The sequence below is a fragment of the Malaclemys terrapin genome, chromosome 24 (genome assembly GCF_027887155.1).
Source record: "Malaclemys terrapin pileata isolate rMalTer1 chromosome 24, rMalTer1.hap1, whole genome shotgun sequence".
Classification (NCBI taxonomy): Eukaryota; Metazoa; Chordata; order Testudines; family Emydidae; genus Malaclemys; species Malaclemys terrapin.
This window is the reverse complement of record NC_071528.1, coordinates 17,358,854-17,382,414: the sequence shown is the minus strand read 5'-3', so window position 1 is coordinate 17,382,414 and position 23,561 is coordinate 17,358,854. Positions and strand designations below refer to the sequence as shown.

The following is a 23,561-nucleotide window of genomic DNA, read 5'->3' as shown; positions in this document are numbered from 1 at the left end:
ACCCCCAATTTTGTGAGAATTCATGGCCCGACATACAATTTCCATACCCAAATATGGCCCTTGGGGAAAAATGTTTGCCCACCCCTGGTATAGTCAGTTATTCCCCATTTTGTAGTTATGCATTTGATTTCTGATTCCTAAGTGTAGTACTTTCAATTTGTCTTTATTGATTTTCATCTTGTTGATTTCAGGCCAATTCTCCAATTTGTCAGGCTCCTTTTGAATTCTGATCCCATCCTCCCGAGTGCTAGCAACCCCTCCGAGCTCTGTGTCACCTGAAAATTTTATCAGCATATTCTCCACTCCATTATCCTCGTCATTAATGAAAATATTTAATAGTACCAGATCTAAGACAGACCCCTGTGAGACCCTACTAGATACATCCCCATTTTGACAACAAACCATTGCTGACTACTCTTTGAGTACAGCCTTTCAAGCAGTTGTGCACCCACCTTATAGTAATTTCATTGAGAGCACATTTCCCTAATTGCTTATGAGAATCTTATATGGGACTGTGTCAAAAACCTAACTAAAATCAAGATATATCACATTTACAGCTTCCCACACACCCATTAGGGCAATATCCCTCTTCAATACGATTAGTTTGGCATGATTTGCTCTTGACAAATCCATGTTGGCTGTTATGTATTACCTTATTACCCTCTAGGTGCTTAAAAACTGATTGCTTAATAATTTATTCCAGTATCTTGCCAGGGATCAAAGTTAGGCTGACTGGTTTATAATTCCTTGGGTCCTCTTTTTCCCCCTCTTTCAAGATAGGTACTATGTTTACCCTTCTCCAAACCTCTGGGACCCCACCCATCCTCCATGATCTCTCAAAGATAATCACTAATGGTTCTGAGACTGCTTCAACTAGTTGCTTAAGTACCATAGGGTACATTTTATCAGGTCCTAGCAACTTGAGTACATCTGACTTATCTAAATATTCTTTAACCTGTTGTTTCCCTGTTTTGGTTTGCATTCCTTTCCCATTGTTGTTAGTATTGTGTTTAGTTTCTGGTCAGTTTATCTTTTTAGTGAAGACTGAAGCAAAACAGGCAACACCTCACCCATCTAGATGTCATCTGTTATTAGCTCTTCCTCCCTAAGTAGAGGACCTACATTTTCCTTCAAAAGAATGGCCATACTGGGTCAGAACAATGGTACATCTAGCCCAGTTGCCTGTCTTCTAACAGTAGCCAGTGCCAGATGCTTCTGAGAGAATGAACAGAACAGAGTAATTTTGAGTGATTCATCCCCCATTGTCCAGTCCCAGTTAAGAACATAAGAATGGCCAAACTGGGTCAGACCAAAGGTCCATCCAGCCCAGTATCCTGTCTGTTGACAGTGGCCAGTGCCAGGTGCCCCAGAGGGAGTGAACCTAACAGGTAATGATCAAGTGATCTCTCTCCTGCCATCCATCTCCACCCTCTGACAAACAGAAGCTAGGGACACCATTCCTTACCCATCCTGGCTAATAGCCATTAATGGACTTAACCTCCATGAATTTATCTAGTTCTCTTTAGCCTTTCTGCTTCTGATATACTTACACAAACTGACAGCAATTTTTTTTATCTTTTGCAAATTCTTTTTGGTCCCCTTATTATACTTTTACACTTGAGTTGCCAGAGTTTATGCTTTTTTTCTATTTTCCTCCCTAGAATTTGACTTCCAATTTTTAACAAATTCCTTTTTTGCCTCTGACTGCCTCTTTTACTCTGCCGTTTAGCCATGGCAGCATCCTCTTACTGTTTTTTGATTTTGGGTATACATTTAATTTGAGCCTCTATTTTGGTGTTTAATAGTTTCCATGCACTTTGCAGGTATTTCACACTTGTGACTGTTCCTTTTAATTTCCGTTTACTAAGTTCCTCATTTTTGTGTAATTCGCCTATTTGAAGTTAAATGTTACTGTGGTGAGTTTCTCTGGCATTTTTTCTTCCACGAGGATGTTACATTTATTACATCATGGTCGCAATTACAGAGAGGTTCAGCTATATTCACCTCCTGGACCAGATCCTGCATTCTGTGTAGGACTAAATCAAGAACTACCTCTCCCAGTGTGGGTTCCAGGACAAGCTGCTCCAAAAAGCAGTCATTTAATGTGTCTAGAAATTTTACTTCTACATCCCTTCCCGATGTGACATATACCCAGTCAATATGAGGATAGTTGAAATTCCCCATTATTATTGCACTTTTTGCCTTTGTAGCCTCTCTAATCTGCCTGAGCAGTTCAGAATTGCTGTCACTACCCTGGTTTAGAGGTCAGTAGTATACTCAAAGTATACTTCTATACACTTATAGTTCAAGCATAGAATTTCTATCTATTGAGATACTAAGGTACTATTTGATTCATTTAAGATTTTTACTTTCTTTGACTTTATGCTTTCTTTCACATATAGAACCACAGCACAACCTACTGTCTCATTCCTATATATTTTTCCTCATGGCATTAACATGTCCCATTGATTATCCTCATTCCACCAAGTTTCCATGATGCCTACTATATCAACAGCCTCATTTAATGCCAGGCACTCTAGTTCACCCATCTTAATATTTAGACTGCTAGCATTTGTACGTAAGAACTTGTACATTCTGTCAATATTCAGATGCTTGCCTTCATCTGTTACATTTAAATAGAACTCTTATGTTTGACTGTTTTTCACTAGCTCCTACCTGTACTTTACCAATTTCTTTCCTATCTTCTTTACTAGGACCTATAGTTCTCCATTTAATAAATTCATCCATAAGGGATGTCTCCACCCAGTGTGCCCCCACCCCGGCATCTGTCAGCTTTTCCCTAGCCCTTAGTTTAAAAAAAATCTTCCACAATTTTTTACATTTTATGTGAAAGGGCTTCATCTTTCTCCTAATATATTCAAATAAACTCTTATTGTTGCCTTTATGTCCCTTGCAAGGTGTAACTCGTTTTGGTGCAAGGTGTAACTTACCCTTTGTCCCTACATGCTTGTGCTGTTCTTTTAGCAATGAGGCCTTGTAGGCAACCCGTCCCTGACCTGTCCTTTCTGTAGTCATTCCACCTTGGAAACTCATATCCTTTCATTCCTTTCAACCACTTCTGCTGTAAGTCTCTCTCCCGCTCACTCAGCAGCTATATTCCAGGCAATGTCCTGCCGCCCTGGGCCGTACCAGCTGCAGCTGTCCAGGCAGGGCACGGCTCACGGTCTTCCCTCTCATGCTTCCAGTCTCTGCTGGACCCTCGGGAATATTCCTGTCTACACTGGCGCTGTCATGGCTCCCACCTCAGTATGCTGCACAGGCAGCGTTGCCATAGTGACCACTGACATGGCGTCAACTGCAGGCACAGCCCCAGCAGTGTCTCTACTGAGCCCTCCCCACGTCCGTCCCGGGTGCGGAGCCGCGCTGTACCTCAGCCCAGCTCTCCCGCCGAAGCTACCGCTGACCTGAGCGCGCCAGCGCCGACACGCGAACGCTACCAGGCTGAAAGCCAGCACCGGAAGCTACCTCAGAAGGCCGGAAGTTGGTGCAGCAGAACAAATCGTCCGGACCAACCCGTGCTCCGTCCCCGATAGCGCTGGCCCCTCCCCTAGGTTCCGCCCCATTTCGACCGGCCCCGGCGGAGCCGTGCAGCGCGTGGTGACGTAAGGCGCTCGGAACGCGCTGACGAGGGGGTTCTGGGCGGGTGCTTCTGCCCGGTGCCCGACTCCCATCATGGCGGCGGGGGGAGGCGGAGGCGGCCGGGGGGGCAGTGGCCCCAGATGGGGCGGGGGCCGGGCCGGCGGGGGCGCAGCGCAGGAGAAACTTCCGGTGCATGTGAGTGCGGGGCCCTCCCCGAGCGCCGCCCCGGCTTCCTTCAGTGACCCCACCCGGGAGAACCTCCCCCCCGTGCCGGTCGGGCCCCATCACCCCGCCCCACGGGCCCCCTGCACTTCACCCGGGAGAACCCCCAGCCCCTCCCACCCGGGAGAACCCCCCGTGCCCACTCGGGCCCCCATCGCCCTGCCCCACGGGCCCCCTGCACTTCACCCGGGAGAACCCCCGGCCCCTCCCACCCGCGATAACCCCCGTGCTGGTCGGGCCCCATCGCCCCGCTCCACGGGCCCCCTGCACTTCACCCGGGAGAACCCCCCCCGTGCCGGTCGAACCCCATCGCCCCGCCCCACGGGCCCCCTGCCCCTCCCACCCGGGAGAACCCCCCCCGTGCCGGTCGAACCCCATCGCCCCGCCCCACGGGCCCCCTGCACTTCACCCGGGAGAACCCCCCGTGCCGGTCGGGCCCCCATCGCCCCGCCCCACGGGCCCCCTGCACTTCACCCGGGATAACCACCCGTGCTGGTCGGGCCCCCATCGCCCTGCCCCACGGGCCCCCTGCACTTCACCCGGGAGAACCCCCCGTGCCGGTCGGGCCCCCATCGCCCCGCCCCACGGGCCCCCTGCACTTCACCCGGGAGAACCCCTCGGGCCCCCATCGCCCCGCTCCACGGGCCCCCTGCACTTCACCCGGGATAACCACCCGTGCTGGTCGGGCCCCCATCGCCCCGCCCCACGGGCCCCCTGCACTTCACCCAGGAGAACCCCCTGTGCCGGTCGGGCTCCCATCGCCCCGCCCCACGGGCCCCCTGCACTTCACCCGGGAGAACCCCCTGTGCTGGTCGGGCCCCCATCACCCCGCCCCACGGGCCCCCTGCACTTCACCCGGGAGAACCCCCAGCCCCTCCCACCCGGGAGAACCCCCCGTGCCCACTCGGGCCCCCATCGCCCTGCCCCACGGGCCCCCTGCACTTCACCCGGGAGAACCCCCGGCCTCTCCCACCCGGGATAACCCCCTGTGCCCGCTCAAGCCCCCATCGCCCCACCCCACTGGCCACCTGCACTTCACCTGGGATAACCTCCTGCCCCTCCCACCCGGGATAATCACCCGTGCCCTCTCGGGCCCCACATCGCCCCGCCACACGCACCCGCTGGACTTCACCCAGGATAACCCCCCATTCCCTACCACCTGGGATAATCTACAGTGTCTGTTCCAGGGCCTCTCCCCCCGAGGGTGACGCCCCCCACCGGAGGGAACCCCAACCCCTTCCTGCAAGCCCCTTAGCCCCCTCTCTCCCCCCCTGGGGCATAGGTCCTCAGACCCTAGGTTGCCTTGCGCTCTGCTCTCCACCCCAGCTCCCTGACTAACTCCCGCTCCCCTGCAGGTGGAGGATGCACTCTCCTACCTGGACCAGGTGAAGATTCGCTTTGGCAGTGATCCCGCCACCTATAACGGGTTCCTGGAGATCATGAAGGAATTCAAGAGCCAGAGGTAAGGTAACAGAGTCTCCTGTGGCACCTTTAAGACTAACAGATATATTGGAGCATAAGCTTTCGTGGGTGAATACCCACTTCGTCAGAGGTAAGGTGACACCCCCCCCCAACCCGTCCAATACCCACTCCTACGGTCCCCTTCCTCTCAGGTATCCCATTTTGCCCTAGAATATTCCCCTGCTCCTAGCACTCCTCTTATAGGACCCCAGACTTTAATGCCAGCACCCACCTTTAAGAACCTCCTCATTGCTCATCCCCACATAAAATACCCCTCCCATATTTCCCCTGCCTCCGTTCCCATTTTCAGCACAGCTTCAGCAAAATCTGATCATCACACTTCCCAAGCTCATGCAGGAAACATGCTCCTTGGGTTCTATGAGATTATGCAAGAGTTAAATTCCAGATATAAAGGGTTCCATTATCCCCTCCCCAAGAGGGTTCCAAATCTGCTTCTAGAACACCTATCCCAACACCATTCATCCGGATGGAGTCAATATCCCACAATTTCCCAGGGCCATAATTACAGGAAGACAATAAATCTTATAACTCAGCTCACTCAGGGAACCCAAATCCTAAAAAGGGGTGAAGAAGCCAGAACTTGTAACACCCAAAACACCAGGAGTGATGGCAGGCACATTCCCTTCAGCTAATCCACATCCTTGAGTCTCCATCTGGCCCCGTAAGCAGAACCATCACTTTGGGAGGAGTTTGCTAATGATTGGGAATCTTTCACTTCATTTGGGCCTACTAATTCTGTCGGTCTTTTAAAGTGACATGGACTGTCCAGAATAGTGTCATGGTCAGACACTGGTGTTCTGTAGTATTGGGGCTAATGAATCTAATGTGTGCTTCGTTTGGAGAGTTCAGTCTTTAGACTGGGGGGGATGGGAAAAGGAGTTTCTTTGGACATCTGTACATCTGGCCTTAACCTTGCAAAATATATAAATTGTATGATCAGTGTTTAGATTCAGGGAGGGGAACTATCCTAACTGTGATACATGCATATCCAGAGAGTTGGAATAATTCAACCTGCTGCATTATAATTGCTGTGACTAAATCTTCTCTAGGAAGCCACAAGAACTCTGGACAGTTTATCATTGTCTTCAGGGGAGTCAATGTTATCTTGATGTTTAAGTCTATCCAATTCCCTGATTGCTAATAAATGTTATTGCAGTTCTTACTTTTTCTGTATCTTACCTTTTATTTTGTGACTTAAGGTCTTACATGGAGTTAACAGCCTGTTTTTGGTTCTAGCATTGATACTCCTGGTGTAATCAGGCGGGTTTCTCAGCTGTTTCATGAACATCCCGACCTCATTGTTGGATTCAATGCTTTCCTCCCTTTGGGCTACAGAATAGAGATTCCAAAGAACGGGAAGTTAAGTATACAGTCGCCACTGGCTAGTCAGGTATGTTAAAATGCTTGGATTAATTTAAATTAATCATAGTGTATCTACATGTGACATACGGGGTCTGCATAATAGATGAGTTGATTTGCCTTTATTGCAGTTTGAAAATATGTTTTACAGGTTGTTCAGATACCATAGCAATGGGTATGAGAATGTAAATAAAATAGAATTTCTTTAAGAAACATTTAATAGTTTTAGTCTGCATTAAAATGAAGCTCCCACACAAGTTGCCACTGCAGGCCAAATACTTCAATCAAATTTGAAAGTTAAAAATCATGGCTGGCTGGCTGTGTATACACACATTATTTAGTGAATCTTTATAATCGCACTTGAATTTAAACTTGAAAAACATGTTTGAAAAGATCATATTTCCACATACCCATTAAGATGCCTGCACAGAACACAAATTTGTACATGTTGTTCATTTATATCATAAGAATTGCCATACTGGGTCAGACCAAAGGTCCATCTAGCCCAGTATCCTGTCTTCCGACAGCATCCAATGTCAGGTGTCCCTGAGAGAATGAACAGAACAGGTAATCATCCATTCAGCCATCGCCTGTCACCGATTTCCAGATTCTGGCAAACAGAGGCTAGAGACCCCATCTCTGCCCATCCTGACCTTCCTATCCTCTATGAATTTATCTAGTTCTTTCTTGAACCATGTTATTGTCTTGGCCTTCACAACATCCTTGAGCAAGGAGTTCCACAGGCTGACTATGCATTGTGTGAAGAAATACTTCCTTTTGTTCGTTTTAAACCTGTTGCCTATTAATTTCATTTAGTGACCCCTTCTTCTTGTATTATGAGGAGTAAATAACACTTATTTACTTTCTCCACACCAATGTGATTTTATAGACCTCTATCATATCCCCCTTAGTCGTCTCTTTTCCAAGCTGAAAAGTCCCAATCTTATTATCCAAGTGTTCAATACAGCTGTGATGGATGTAGCATTAGAACGTAGATAGAATCATACCAGATTTTGCATCCATTTTCAGTTGCAGAGTTTGAAACTTAAAAATCTTAGCTGAATTTTGTTCAGAAGCCTCTGGTTTTAACTCTAATCTCTGCCACCTGCTAGTCTTTCAGCTCTCATGTTCTTTGATCTCTCTATCACTCAGAAACTTGGCATTTCTGAGAGCTCTACTGTTGAACGTGTTTCTTTAAATCTACAATTACTGCAGAATAAAGCAATGTTAGTACAGAGTGTTTTGTATGTTCTTGGCATCACTACTTTCTAAAGTGCAGAGGATAATGGAGTGACAGTCACAAGCATTAATGAGTCAGTTACTGTTGAGGGAAGAATGAAAACAGAAGAGCAGAAGCAGTGGTGGCTTGTCTGTTTTTTCATGGACATTTGGTCATTGAATTTTGAGTACTTTGTGTTTCTTTGTCAAGATCATTGCCATTGGGTCCAGGTACAACATTTGAAAATCCCTTGATTTATGAGTCTAGCTCTGGTGGAAGAATTGTTCATGAAAACTGGACCTGAGAAGGCACTCACCCTTTGATAAAAGAACACAAAGAACAGTGTGTGAGAATCTAATGATGAAGTTTGGCCTTATTGTGCTGAAAATGCCTTCAGATGTTCAGAGACGTACAGGAAACTTGTTTTGCTTGCTGGATCCTGAAACAAAATTACCCTGTGGTGCGGAAATACAAGGGTTTGTGGACAACTGAGACTTGCAACTGGAAAAAATACTTTCAGAGGTTATCTACAAGGCCCTTTCTGTGAATCTCCTTATCAGAGATGGTTCCTGTATTTAACATATTTTGAGTTTCTCTTGGAATCAGCTACAAATGGACACTTCTTCCATAGCTAGTTAATGTGGTTTTGGTCAGCCTGGGACCAAGGAACCATATGCTCCTAGAACAGGGGTGGACAAACTTTTTAGCCCGAGGGCCACGTCAGGGTTGTGAAACTATATGGAGGGCCGGGTAGAGAAGACTGTGCCTCCCTATCCGCCCCCGACCCAGCCAACCCCCCCACTCCTTGTCCCATGACTGCCCCCTCCTGGGACCCCCCGCCCCAGGTATCCCACCCCCTATCCAACCACCCCGTCCCCTGACTGCCCCAACCCCTATCCACATCCCCGACCCCTGACAGGCCTCTGGGACTCCCACGCCTATCTGACCGCCCCCACAGAACCTCCGCCCCATCCAACCGCTCCCTGACTGCCCCCTGGGACACCCTGCCCCTTATCCAACGCCCTCTTACCATGCTGCTCAGAGTGGCAGGACTGGCAGCCATGCCGTCTGGCTGGAGCCAGCTGCGCTGCCTGGCCGGAGCCAGCCACGCTCCCTGTGCGGCGAGCTGAGGCTGCGGGGGAGGAGGGACAGCAGGGGAGGGGCCGGGGGCTAGCCTCCCTGGACGGGAGCTCAAGGGCTGGGCAGGATGGTCCCGCAGGCCGGATGTGGCCTGGGGGCCATAGTTTGCCCACCTCTATCCTAGAAGCTATTAAGAAATCAAAGGTAAAATTGGACCAAAACAAATTGCTGTAATGCTCAATTGCTTAGAAAAGTGGCTTTCAGGCAGTATCATAAGCAAGAGGTGGCATAGAGTCTGCATGGCACTACAATTGACCAAATTCTATGAATACAGATTCCAATGAGCTTGACTGCTAGGAGCTGTTAAGTTTCTGTACACTGATTGACATCTGTAAACTGCAAGCAAGAAGTTCAACTGTCATTGGCCTATTTTAAAACAGCGATTTTTCCTGAAAATTTGGACACTCAGTAACGTACATCAGACTGTCTGCTATGCAACGTCATGGTATAGCTGCACTACTAGGAGCTCTCAGAACGTACCTTTATCCATTAGTGAAAGGAGGGACTTAGAAAGCCTTTGACTGGTGTGGCAGGATAGGGCGTGGATGTGAAGGAGATGTTCTTGGTATTGAGACTCATTTGAAGTTATTTTATAGGGGCTGTTACAATAAGGAAATATAGCTCTTTCTTGCTACATCACATATTTAAACACTTCCTTTTTATTATGTCACTGTAATTATTTTTCTGTAAAGAATGTATGTTCAACATACTTCATACACCAAACAAGTCAATAGCCAAAATATACCAAAACTGAACTACAACAGCCCATGAGTCTTTGCAAACACAGTCAAGTATATACAACAATTTCTTTTACTCTGTAAGTGTCCAAAAGTGTGGAGCTATAATCTTTAAGAGATCTGGAGAATTAAGTAAGTGTTGGGGATATCTACCAGTCACCCTGATAAAGGCTAGCAAACTGCAAAGTGCAATCCAAACCTGTTTTCCCTTCAAACATAAGTGTCTGTAAATAAAACAATAGTCTTGACGTTTAGCTGGTTAATGTTGGCCTTTGTTATAAATGATGAAAGTTAAAGCTTCAAAAGTGAAGTCTCAGTAATGTTCATACAGTGGGGTGCATCAGATGTGAAAATCCTCTGAATAATTACATTTAAGACTTTCAAGTACTGTAAACATTTGTCTGAAGCTCTGTTCTCAAATAGGTATGATGGGAAGAGCTCTTTAAAAGCAATGTTGGATTTAAATGGAAAGAGAAGTGAGAGTTTAGCACTATGGCTAATGGTTTTTAATTGATCGTCTTAGTAAAAGAGGTCAAGAAATTCATGGGTCAGTTAAATCTTTTACTGTGCAATTAACCTTTCCCTAACTAAACAGTTTGTAAATATGCATGATAATTTTAATGAACATGTTGTATGTCTCTTTTTATTTGAGTCACCAGCTTGCATTACTTCTATCACTAGGTGTCTTCAGAGCCTGTTCCAAGTGCTCACCCGGGTGGTGGGTTATTGTTACATTATTGCCAGGAGAATTCCCACAACCACAGTGACTGCTCTGAAGACTTCCGGCAGCAACTTCCATACAAAGATGATAAATCTCAAATCTCCTTGGAATCTGATTCTGTAGAGTTCAATAATGCAATAAGTTACGTGAATAAGATCAAAACACGTTTTCTTGACCATCCTGAAATCTACAGATCATTCTTAGAAATTCTTCACACTTACCAGGTAGAGTTCTGGCAAATAAGATATCATGGGCCAGTACTGTGGCTGTTTGAACCTGCAATGTTAAATTAAATTTGTTTGTACAGTACTGTTTTATTGTGATTTATAAATCTCCCCCAACTTCAGCCTCTCTCAGACAAATGTGGCACTGAGAAACTCTTAATCATAGGCTTTGTATGTGGATAGGGAATGCTTAGGGTCTGTCAAATGCTTGTCATCTCAGTAATGTGGTGGTACTACAGGCTTCGGTTTGAAAAGAGAGACAACTGATTGAAGCTGTACAGAAAGTATTTTTTGTTTTAAGCTAGGTGATTTTCTTTTACCATTACTAATGTTCTATTTTTAAATGCTCTATATCTGCTAACTGAATGCAGTGATTAGATCTACATGCCCACGGAAGGACGACCGTTTGATAATTGACTGGTGAGCCCTGAGGTCTAGGACGCCAACCTTGGATACCCTACGTGGTAGCACATTGTGCTGCTACAAGAATGCTAGGCCAGCTGATAATTATCTAAAGCTTTTTCCTGTATTTGACTCATGAATACAGTGGGTTGTCTGTTCCAGTTTCCTTGCTAACTGAAGTGCATTACTGTAACAGTTTGTTTAATGTTTCTCTGTAAATTGGCAGAAAGAACAGCTGAACACTAAAGGCCGACCCTTTCGAGGCATGTCGGAGGAAGAAGTGTTTACTGAAGTAGCAAATCTCTTCAGGGGACAGGAGGATCTACTCTCTGAGTTTGGACAGTTTCTCCCTGAGGCTAAAAGATCTTTGGTATGTGTTTTGGTAGTATAAGGCAAAAAAGATAGAACAGTGTGACAGTCTACTCTGTGTTTATGTTCTAGTTGGATAATCTGCATAATGTTTGAATAAATACCCTAAAGAATAAAGTTATTTGCCCCTGCAGGACTGAGATCTGGGCTGGGAGAGAGTGCATCAGGTGAAGAGACTGAGAGAAGGGTTGATTTTTGGTGGAGTGTCTGTGTACCTTTCTCTCAGAGCAGTTGGACAAAGCACAGTAGAGATAACAGTCTCCTGAGATGGAACAGATAGTAAACAGCGATGTGTAAATTCTTAGAAGTTGCTGCTCTGTGGTGCTATTGGCAACAGCTAAAAAATCTCTGCTCCCCAAAAAAGTATGCTCTGAGCCTTCTGCCTTGGGGAGAGTAGAGCCCCTTTGAGGGGTATCTTGTGATAAAGTACTGGGTGAAAACAAGCTACCTTTGGATGCCAAATAGACCATGTCTAAATTGGAGGGGATTATTTTGGTGGTCCACAGAGATCCATGTGGTTAAAACCATTATTTGGTGGGCTGCCACTTTTTCCTGTGACTTTCTCTGTCACCACTACATCATCGGACTGCTCTTGCAGCATCTTCCCTATGGCTGGGAAAGTCAAATGAATGTTGTCCTCGTTTCCTGCTCTTGGAATTTCTACTCTACTAAATCCTTAATACTGAATGAAAAAACTTTAGGGATTAAAAAAAATCTTTGAAATTCCAGAGATGTGGAGAAAGATTTGACCCTTGGAACAGCTCTAGCACAAATCTTATTGATCCTTCTGATGACTGTAAAAAGCAACAGAGGGTCCTGTGGCACCTTTAAGGCTAACAGAAGTATTGGGAGCATAAGCTTTTGTGGATAAGAACCTCACTTCTTCAGATGCAAGTAATGGAAATCTCCAGAGGCAGGTATAAATCAGTATGGAGATAATGAGGTTAGTTCAATCAGGGAGGGTGAGGTGCTCTGCTAGCAGTTGAGGTGTGAACACCAAGAGAGGAGAAACTGCTTCTGTAGTTGGATAGCCATTCACAGTCTTTGTTTAATCCTGATCTGATGGTGTCAAATTTGCAAATGAACTGAGCTCAGCAGTTTCTCTTTGGAGTCTGGTCCTGAAGTTTTTTTGCTGTAAGATGGCTACCTTTACATCTGCTATTGTGTGGCCAGGGAGGTTGAAGTGTTCTCCTACCGGTTTTTGTATATTACCATTCCTGATATCTGACTTGTGTCCATTTATCCTCTTGCGTAGTGACTGTCCAGTTTGGCCAATGTACATAGCAGAGGGGCATTGCTGGCATATGATGGCATATATAACATCGGTGGACGTGCAGGTGAATGAGCCGATGATGTTGTAGCTGATCTGGTTAGGTCCTGTGATGGTGTTGCTGGTATAGATATGTGGGCAGAGTTGACATCGAGGTTTGTTGCATGGGTTGGTTCCTGAGTTAGAGTTGTTATGGTGCGGTGCGTGGTTGCTGGTGAGAATATGCTTAAGGTTGGCAGGTTGTCTGTGGGCGAGGACTGGCCTGCCTCCCAAGGTCTGTGAAAGTGAGGGATCATTGTCCAGGATGGGTGACTGTTGCTTTTTACAGATTCAGACTAACACGGCTACCCCTCTGATACTTCTGATGACTGTTTCACTCTAGGGTGCAGTTAAGATGCTACCACTGGGTCCTTCTCAAGATTTTCAAACTAGCCTTGTAGCTGTATGTAGAGCTGAAACAATTGAATATAACTTAAGTTCTTACTAAAGAACTAACATTTAGTATTAATTTTTTTTAAGGGGTTAATTCTTGCTATTCCAATGGGTTGTGCTTGTATGTGATGTGTGTAGTGGTGCTACATCACTGCAAAATATTGTTATAGAAAAACTGACTATCAGTGTTTGAACTATGCTTTCACTATTTGTTCTTTGTAGTTAGGTAACTCGTTTAGTGAAATCTCATGTCCTCTAGTCTGTTCAGATAAATGGGGTTCTCTATTTCTGAGGAACTAATAAGGGCAAATTGAAAACATTGTCTTTAATTTAGTTCACAGGAAATGGGCCATGTGAAATGAACAGTGTCCAGAAAACTGATCATGAAAAAAATCTGGAACATAGTAAAAAGCGATCCAGACCTCTACTGCTGCGTCCTGTTCCCAGCCCAGCAAAGGTATCTTGTTGCAAACAGAAATGTGTACTGTTTTCATACTTAGGCATTGCTATAACCTGTGCTATATGAGATAATTGCTCTCAACTTTCAAATTCTACTAAGAGCATGTCATAGTGCAGCCTCAGCTGGGTGCTCTCCAGTGCCAGGCCATGGTCTGACAGCCATGGATGCCTCAGTTTTCCCATCAGAGTCCCCAGAAATAGGCCTTAAGTATATGTAGCCCTTTCAGGGTTAATTACAAAACTCCTGTATACATAAATCATAACAAGTCCCACAGCCATAGTCCGGACAGTACATTAAGTAGATCCATAGAATCTCTCTGGATAGAAATTCCATGCTTGCATTATAAGAGTAGGACTATATTACCAGCCACCTGACCAGGATGGTGATGGTGACTGTGAAGTGCCCAGGGGGATTAGAGAGGCTTACAAAGGCAGAAGATGCAATAATAATGGGCTATTTCAACTGTCCTCATATTGACTGAGTATATGTCACCTTGGAAGGGGATACAGAAATAAAATTTCTAGACTCATTAAATGACTGCTTCCTGGAGCAGCCAGTCCTGGAACCCACAAGAGGTGAGGCAATTTTTGAGTTAATCCTACATGGAATGCAGGATCTGGTTCAAGAGGTGAATACAACAGAGCCATTCAGTAATAGTGATCACCATGTAATGAAATTTAAGATCCTTGTAGGGGGATAAAATGCCAAAGAAACTCACCATGGCAGCATTTAACTTCAAATAAGGGAATGACACAAAAATGAGGAAGCTAATTAAATGGAAATTAAAAGGAACAGCCAGAAGCGTGAAATGCCTGCAAACTGCATGGAAGATGTTTTAAAACACCATAATAAAGGCTCAAACCTAATGCATAGCCCATTTAAAAAAAAAGGACCCAAAACTGCCACCATGGGTAAACAACTGAGTAAAAGAAGTGGCTAGAGGCAAAAAGGCATTCTTTAAAAACTAGAAGTCAAATCCTAGTGAGGAAAATGGAAAGGTGTTAAACTCTGGAAAGTCAAGGTTAAGAGTATAATTAGGCAGACCAAAAAAGAATTTGAAGAGCAACTAACAAAAGATACAAAAACTGACAGCAATTTTTTTTTTTTTAAGTAAATCAGAAGCAGGAAGCCTGCAAATAAGTGGAGCCACTGGACAATTAGGGTGCTAAAGGAGCACTCAAGGAAGACAAGGCCATTGTGGAGGAACTAAATTAATTATTTGTACCAGTGTTCACTGCAGAGAATGTGAGGGAGATTCCCATACCTAAGCCTTTCTTTTTAGGTGACAAAGGTTGAGGAACTGTCCCAGACTGAGGTGTCAGTAGAGAAGGTTGTGGAACAAATTGCTAGATTAAACAGTAATAAGTCACCAGGACCAGATGGTATTCACCGAAAAGTTCTGAAGGAACTCAAATATGAAATTGCAGAACTACTAACTGTGGTATGTACTCTATTGCTTAAATCAGCCTCTGGACCAGATGACTGGGGGATAGCTCATGTAACACTGATTTACCAAAAAAAAAAAAAAAACACCCCAGATACAATCCAGGTAATTAAAGCCTCATAAACCTAACTTCAGTTACCAGGCAGATTGGTTGAAATGATAGTAAAGAACAGAATTCTCACACACAGATAAAGACAATATGGTGAGGAAGAGTCAACATGGCTTTTGTAACAGAAAATCACGCCTCACCAATCTATCAAAATTCTTTGAGGGTGTCAACAAGCATGTGGACAAGGGTAATTTAGTTGATATAATGTACTTAGACTTTCGGAAAGCCTTTGACAAGGTCCCTCACCAAAGGCTCTAAAGCATAGTAAGCTGTCATGGGATAAGAGGGAAGGTCCTCTCATGGATCAGTAATTGGTTAAAAGATAAGAAACAAAGGATCGGAATAAATGGTAAGTTTTCATAATGGAGAGCAGTAGATTGCGGGGTTCCCAAAGTATCTTTACTGTGACCAGTGCTGTTCAACATATTCATAAATGATCTGGAAAAAGAGGTGAACAGTGAGCTGACAAAAGTTTGCAGACGGTACAAAATTACTCAACATAGCTAAGTCCAAAGCTGACTGCAGAGAGTTAGAGAGGGATCTTATAAAATTAGGCAACTGGACAACAAAATGGCTGATGAAATTTAGTGCTGATAAGCACAAAGTAGCGCACCTGGGGAAAAATAATCATAATTATCCATACAAACTGATGGGTTCTAGATTACCTTTACCACTCAAGAATAAGATCTTGGGAGTCATTTGTAGATAGTTCTCTGAAAACATCATTCAGTATGCAGTGGTGGTCAAAAAGCTAATATAATGCTAGGAACCATTAGGAAGGGGATAGATAGTAAGATAGGAAATACCATAATGCCACTATATAAATCTATGGTATGCCCACACTTTGAATACTGTGTGCAGTTCTGGTTGCCCCATCTCAAAAAAGATATATTGAAATTGGAAAAGGTACAGAGAAGGGCAGCAAAAATGGTAAGGGGTGTGGAATAATGTCCATACAAGGATAGATTTAAAAAGTCCGTGACTGTTCAATTTGGAAGAGAGACAACTAAGTGGGGGATGGGATAGAGGTCTATAAAATCATGACTGGTGTGGAGAAAGTGAATAGGGAAGTATTATTTACCCCTTCATATAATACAAAAACTAGGGGTCACACAATGAAATTAATAGGTAGCAGGTTTAAAAGAAAAGGAAGTACTTAACACAATGCACAGTCAACCTATGGAACTCATTGCCGGGGATGTGAAAGACAGAAGTATAACTAGGTTAAAAAAAGAATTAGATCAGTTCATGGAGGATAGGTCCATCAATGGCTATTAGCCAAGATGATTAGGGACACAACCCCATGCTTTGGGTGTCCCCAAACCTCTGACTGCCAGATGCTGCGACTCAACATAAGGGGGATGGATCACTCAATAATTGCCCTGTTCACTCCCTCTGAAGCATCTGGCATTGGCTACTGTTGGAAGACAGAATACTGGGCTAGATGGACCATTGGTCTGACCCACTACGGCCGTTCTTATCCTTAGAATCTCTCACCACACTCACCTCACCAGTAAAATTCCAGATATCACCATGCCTTGACCCCAGTCTTCAGCCTTCTCTGGCTTCAACTCCCAACCCCCGAGAGCCAGCAGGCATCTCCTTCTGCTGCACTCCGCCTTCAGCCCTCTCCAGCCTTCTGTGCCCATCACTCTCTGGTGCAGGAACATCATTGGGCTCGTTTCTCCACTAGCTTCCTGACAGTTTCACCCTCTTGCTATGGAGATTCTGCAGAAAGCTTCTTGCTTTATGCAACTTTGCCCAGACACCACCTCCAGTCTCCTGACTCCCAGGCAGCTCTCAACTGCCCTCTCTCTGTCTGTCCACAGGCATTTCCCCCATTGATATGGCCCATGTGCGCACTCATAAAATCCCATTAGGAGTCAGTTGACAAGTCATAGGTGCACTGTCCTCTTCCTCTTAAAGAACTAGTGCCAAACATGAAAGGGAAAGTAAAAGAATCCTTATTTTTTAAATAAATAATGGGGGCAGGGAAATGGTGTTGAAGACAATTAACAAAGGAAAGTTGAAAATTGTTTGGACAAGTGCATTGTCCCTTGATACAATATAAAGTTACATATAAGTGCTAAGTATCAGGAAAATGAGGACTTGATAGAAGGACTGAATTGGGCCTCTCCCCTTGAATAACTTGCTGTTTCCTGCAGGATTATACCCCATCATTTACCTGTCGTGCAAACCTGTTTTGTTTTTGCTCGGGGTCATTGATACAGACCTCCATGGAGGGTGTGATGTGGCAAAGCTAATTTGTGATTTTTTGGAATAAAGGCTCAGAGCAAGGGGTTGTTACAGTTCAGTAAAATGGAAATTGCTGGTATTTGAATCAAAACCATTGAAGTAAAAATATCGAACCTTTTCAACAGAAGAAAATGAAACTGCGAGGTACCAAAGATCTGTCAGTTGCGACAGTGGGAAAATATGGAACGTTGCAGGAGTTTTCTTTCTTCGATAAGGTCAGTGATCTGGCCTCGTCCTGTTGCATGGTCTTGCTTTCAGTCAGATAGGTAGTAATTGACTGGTATTCTACGACTCTCTCTATGGTATAGTAGAGTCCATTAAGTAACAGTTTCCTAACAAATGGAGGAGTTTTGGGAGGACCCTGAGGGAAACGCATACTAGTATATTCTTGTGTGTGTTTTCTCTGCTTCTCAGCAATTGTGAACCTCATAGTAGTGTAAATCCTGTTACTAAACTACTGTTTATAACAGGGCACTTCTGTATGCATGCTGCTTCCAAGGTTCCGATGAGCATATGAATTTATTGGCTCTGTGCAAAAAGGCTTAGACTCTTTAAAATATCAGCATAAAAATAAAGCTAGTATACAAATGATATGAGAGTTTTTATTTTCCCTCTCTCTGCCAGGTGCGCAGGGTACTGAAGAGTCAGGAAGTGTATGAGAACTTCCTCCGCTGTATAGCACTCTTCAATCAGGAGCTAGTGTCAGGCTCAGAGCTTCTCCAGCTAGTCACCCCATTTTTAGGGTAAGTGAACTTGTCTTTCCAGTGACATGTAGGGTGTACCTTTTAAACATTTGCTATGTCACTTTTTCTCTCATGCTTCAACATGAAAACCTTATGAAGTCAAAGGTTTCTTCTGGGTTAGCAATGCCAAAATTTTAGGAATCATTCAGACAGAGGAGAAATAAAATCTGACACAACGTTTAGTCCATAAAGTCTTAGAACAATGCTATAAAACAGGCAAATAGCGGTAGCAGTACCTGATGGAGGCCAATTGAGCTGTTAGCCCTTCAAGAGAAGGGAGAGTGTCTTACTGCAATGAACAAAGACTCCTTCAGCAGGTTAAGGAGTGGTATTGATGGGATTCTGAAGGGAGATCTCTCTAGCCCTCCACCAAGAGGATGGTTGAAAAGAGCCTTAAGCAGAGTGATTGATTAAAGCAGATAACATTATGGAGAGGGAGTTCTTAGGGCTGTGTCAAGAAAGTCCTAGGTTTCAGTTTAGTTTTGACCATGGTCTGTATGAAATATAAGAGATGGTGAAGAAAGTAATTAATACTTAATGGACAAAACAGACAGAATGTGATGATGTGGAATATAATTACTCACGTATGTCTGTTCATTTTTTAAGGAAATTCCCAGAACTCTTTGCACAGTTCAAATCCTTCCTTGGAGTGAAAGAGCTTTCATTTGCTTCTCCGCTGAGTGATCGATCTGGGGATGGAATGAGTCGGGAAATTGATTATGCTTCCTGCAAACGCATAGGATCCAGTTACCGGGCTCTTCCAAAAACCTATCAGCAGCCAAAATGCAGCGGAAGAACGGCCATTTGCAAGGAGGTACTCCAAGCTTAATACTACTGAATCCCCTGTCTGTAATGATAGCCTTTCCCAAAGCAGGCTAGTCAGTGCCCTCCACATACTGCTTTCTTATGATGATTTAGGGCTTCTCTGAAACATGGACATTGCACCAATTTAACTTCAATCACTTTGTTTAAACTGGTGCAACTTTTGTATGTAGGCTCTTATACTGGTTTAAAACTGCTTATGTCCGTTTCGGTTGCACCTGTAAATTTGCTAATCTGAGTTAAATTGCTATAAATCAGGTTTATCTGGTGATAAGAGTGCCACACATAAAGTTGCTCTGGTTTAACTAAATCAGTATAAAATCACACCTTTCATTAAACTGGTACAACTTGTTTGTGGACCCACTCCTTGTCTTTGATGATAGGTAGAAGGGGCAGCGGGAATGGGGGAGAGAAGTTTTATTTCACAGCATAAAATGAGTTTTTCAGCACCAGGTATGAAGACAGACTTTGTAGCCTAGTAGACCAGTGAGTCACCAAAAAGCAAATTTTGAGTCAAAGCCTAAAAAAATATCCTGTGTAAGCAGGGTACAATTCTAGTATGGGGTCATTCAGAGTTGGCTGTGTTCAGTGATAGATAGGGCCCTACCAAATTCACAGCCATGAAAAACGCGTCACAGACCGTGAAATCTGGTCTTTTGTGTGCTTTTACCTTATCCTATACAGATTTCACGGGGTAGAGCAGCGTTTTCTCAAATTGGGGGTCCTGACCCAAAAGGAAGTTGCAGGGGGGTCACAAGGTTATTTTAAGTAGGGGGGTCATGGTATTGCCACCCTTACTTCTGCACTGTCTTCAGAGCTAGGTGGCCAGAGAGTGGTGGCTGTTAGCCGGGTGTCCAGCTCTGAAGACAGTACCCTGCCAGTAGCAGCGCAGGAGTAAGGCGACAATACCATATCACGCCACCCTTACTTCTGTGCTGCTGCTGGCGGCAGCTCTGCCTTCAGAGCTGGGATCCTGGCCAGCAGCTGCCGCTCTCCAACTGCCCAGCTCTGAAGGCAGCAGAATTAAGGGTAGCAGTACCACAACTCTCCCTACAATAACCTTGCAACCCCCTCCCCACCCCACCCCCCCCGCCGCACCACCACACACACACACACACACACACCCTTCTTTTTTCAGTCAGGACCCTTACAATTACAACACTGAAATTTCAGATTTAAATAGCTGAAATCATGAAATTTACAATTTTAAAAATCCTATGACTGTGAAATCGACCAAAATGGACCGTGAATTTGGTAGGGCCCTAGTGATAGGGGAAGTGAACCCTGTAGGTTTAGCTTACCAGTTTGTGAAGCACTTGCTGCCTTTTGTTATAAAGGAGCATTCTGAGTCAGAGCATCTTGGCAGACAGTGGGAGTTGGGTTTAATAGAGCAACCCTCCCACCCTCCTTGGCACTGGCATTTTTGTCTCCATTATCACCAGTAGCTGACTATTACAGACAAACATCTCTTCCTCCTTTATGAAACAGCAGCAAAGGACACCTTAGAAATCTTTTGAACAATGTCTGGGTGCAACTGTTCACATACACAATGTCTGAGAAATGGTCAACACTGACATTTTAAAATTCTGACACAGATCATTGGTAGAAATACCTAGCTAGCTACCTGCTGATAGAAACACTGTGAATATACTACTTTATATTTTCCCTTGTAGAGGTCCTACCAGGTCCTCAGGAACAGGTCCTTTTTTATAGGACACTGTAGACTGTTGTCTTTGACTCTGTTGTAGGTGTTAAATGACACCTGGGTGTCGTTTCCATCTTGGTCTGAAGACTCTACGTTTGTCAGCTCAAAGAAGACTCCCTATGAGGAGCAGCTGCATCGCTGTGAGGACGAACGATTTGAGGTGGTTCTGCTGTTCAACTTAGAACTTTGCAACTTGGTCTCCTGTTCATGTGACCGAGAGCCTTGAAATTATTTATAGTCAAGGCTATGTTTACGTCTCGGAAGTCACAGAAACCGTGACTTCCCGAGACCTAATAGCCAAATGCTGAACGTTTTATTAGTAGAGCCCTGAAAATCCGGGGATATCTGCTTTATATCCGTGGACCATTTTTGTGGAATGTGGATAGATACAGATCCAAATTTTATATCTAAAGCCCTGCAAATCTGTTGATATCTGCGGATGTGGATATCCACAGGTCGTTTTTGTGGATTGCAGATCAGATGCGGATACAAATTTTGTATCTGAGCAGGGCTCAATATATTAGTTAATTCTTCTTGCTGTGTCAGTCCCTCCCCTTCTTTCTACTTTAGCTTTAGTGTGGGCTTGCTTTCCCAAGGCTGCTTTTCTCCGAAGTTAACCCTTTCACACTTCTCCCCAGTAGTGGTGATTGCTTTGTACTTCTCTAGCCTGTGGGGAGGAGGCACGAACACCATAATGCCACTGTGTATATCACAGGAGGGAAAGGTTTCAAGAGCTTTAGGTACTCTCCTTTTCATGCAGGGCTCGGAGGTGCCCCTGCTGGTACTCTTGCATGTGCTATAGCTTTAAATATTGCTTTTGGTGTAGAGGATTTTATTTCTAAGCACAATCTCTCTCTAAACCAGATATGATGTCAACTGCATCATAGCACCCTGCTTTGCCAAGGGCAAATGCAGCAGAAAATAGCCCTTAAGGAAATCTGTGGGCCAATTTTACAATTGAAAGTACTGTCGGAGCGCTCCACCTAGTGAGAATCCTCACTGGAGCCCGTGACTCCTAGCCAGTGGACACTGAAATGCAAGTACAGATCTGAGCATAGAAGAAGAGAGCAGAGACCAGCTGCTGAATCCTTTCTTACGTTGTTATATCGTTTGTGAACTTTAACAGTTGGATGTTGTCTTGGAAACCAATCTGGCCACAATACGCGTGTTGGAGAGTGTTCAGAAAAAGCTGTCTCGGATGTCTCAAGAGGACCAGGAGAAATTCCGATTGGATGATTGCTTGGGAGGAACGTCGGAAGTGATCCAGCGCAGAGCCATCTACCGTATCTACGGTGATAAAGCACCAGAAATCATTGAGAGTCTTAAGAAAAATCCGGTTACTGCTGTTCCCGTAGTTTTAAAAAGGTAACTCTTTCTTGGGTTCACCTATCATTTCTTTTCTAATTAGCTAAAGTAGTCTTTGAAAGTTTGTCGTTTCAGAAGTGAATTACCTATTTTCATCTCATAGGATTCTAACGCAGGACAGAGGTGAGCAATTAATGGAATATCTTTACAAAATCACTTCAATATAATAGGTCACAAAGATATTAGCTGACTCTCTTAGCCCCATCGGAGAACAGCTTAAACAATGCAAATTATGACAATGCACTCTTGCTCTTGCAGTAACAGTATGTATGTTTCAGTAGAAAATAGCCCACCACAAACTTTGTGATGATTGTGTAATACGGGGATAACTGTAACAAGATTGCTGCTTCTCCTGCCATGAAAATTGTTAAATTGGTTTTTCATTCATTTTATAAGTAAACCAAGCTATTCCTTTAGTTCTGTGGGGCTTTGCCATTGTTTGGTTTCAGCTGGGATTCCTCCTCAGATAGCTTTCAGTATTAATGTAGACATCTACAAATACATTTTAAAATTAAACTTTTTTCAAATCCTCTCTTTGTAGGAAGCATTATATAAAAAATGCTTATAGTTTAATTGAAAAGCTAAGTAATCGTGTAAAAGGTTTCAGATACCTTTGGTATTAACATGTATGTTTTTTTAATTCAGTCTATAATACAGTTTCTAGTGCATGACAATCAACTGTTTCACCCCCACCCCCAAGCTTGTGAATTCTTCACACTTGCACACTGTATTGCTCTGTAATGGAGCCATGAGAGGGGCTCCTTTGTTATAGTTATGCTCATCCCTGGCTTGCTGAGAAAAGTTCCTTTCCGCACTAAAACTTCTTTTAGTCCCACTTAGAGGAAGAGAGGATTTTATTTTTTGAAAATATGAGGTTAATTGGACGTGTCATTTTGAATGAGACTTTGGAATAGTGGGAGTGAGGAGGGTATGCCTTTTTTTGAAAATTCTAATTTTTTTTGTCCAGTCATAATTGAAAAACCTCCTTTATGGATTAATCTTCACTGAGAACCAGCGGATTCCAAGGGTGTGTTGTTGTTAGAGGTGATCTCTGCATATGGTACAGCACTGTTACAGGTCCAATGACCGTTACATAACTAGTGCCATATAATCTCAACTTACATTTTTAAAAGCAGGTTTTTATCGCCATTTTTCTCCAAAGAGCCTCTGCTTGCTAGGCGTGGAGATCTCATGTTGATTTTTCCCTTTAAAATTATAATTTACATGCTGAACAGCTTAATTTTTTTTAAAAAGAGAGAAAATACAGTATCAAGCAGAGTGCCCCAAGGGTCGGTCCTGGGCTCGGTTTTGTTCAATATCTTCATTAATGATCTGGAGGAGGGTGTGGACTGCACCCTCAGCAAGTTGGAGATGACACTAAACTGGGAGGAGTGGTAGATATGCTGGAGGGTAGGGATAGGATGCAGAGGGAGGACCCAGACAAATTGGAGGATTGGGCCAAAAGAAATCTGATGAGGTT

At 44.2% G+C, this 23,561-nt stretch overlaps 1 protein-coding gene and 1 long non-coding RNA gene across 4 annotated transcripts in view; one reads left to right on the top strand and one right to left on the bottom strand.

Moving 5' to 3' along the window:
- LOC128828602 (uncharacterized) overlaps window positions 1–3,473 on the bottom strand; it is a 59,603-nt gene extending 56,130 nt beyond the window's left edge. For both annotated transcript variants that reach the window (XR_008443213.1, XR_008443212.1), the window contains exon 1: window positions 3,391–3,473. This is a non-coding gene — a long non-coding RNA (uncharacterized LOC128828602). The remainder of the gene's footprint in view (window positions 1–3,390) is intronic.
- A 220-nt stretch (window positions 3,474–3,693) lies between these two features.
- SIN3B (SIN3 transcription regulator family member B) overlaps window positions 3,694–23,561 on the top strand; it is a 29,838-nt gene continuing 9,970 nt past the window's right edge. The window contains exons 1-11 of one of the 2 annotated variants that reach the window (XM_054013517.1): window positions 3,694–3,795; window positions 5,178–5,284; window positions 6,541–6,694; window positions 10,441–10,704; window positions 11,333–11,476; window positions 13,512–13,634; window positions 17,572–17,661; window positions 18,071–18,189; window positions 18,796–19,003; window positions 20,760–20,876; window positions 21,843–22,081. In XM_054013517.1, coding sequence (XP_053869492.1) covers window positions 3,694–3,795; window positions 5,178–5,284; window positions 6,541–6,694; window positions 10,441–10,704; window positions 11,333–11,476; window positions 13,512–13,634; window positions 17,572–17,661; window positions 18,071–18,189; window positions 18,796–19,003; window positions 20,760–20,876; window positions 21,843–22,081 — 1,667 coding nt within the window. Of the gene's footprint in view, window positions 3,796–5,177; window positions 5,285–6,540; window positions 6,695–10,440; window positions 10,705–11,332; window positions 11,477–13,511; window positions 13,635–14,919; window positions 15,079–17,571; window positions 17,662–18,070; window positions 18,190–18,795; window positions 19,004–20,759; window positions 20,877–21,842; window positions 22,082–23,561 lie in introns of those variants that run through there. The other variant, XM_054013518.1, reaches the window with a different exon arrangement.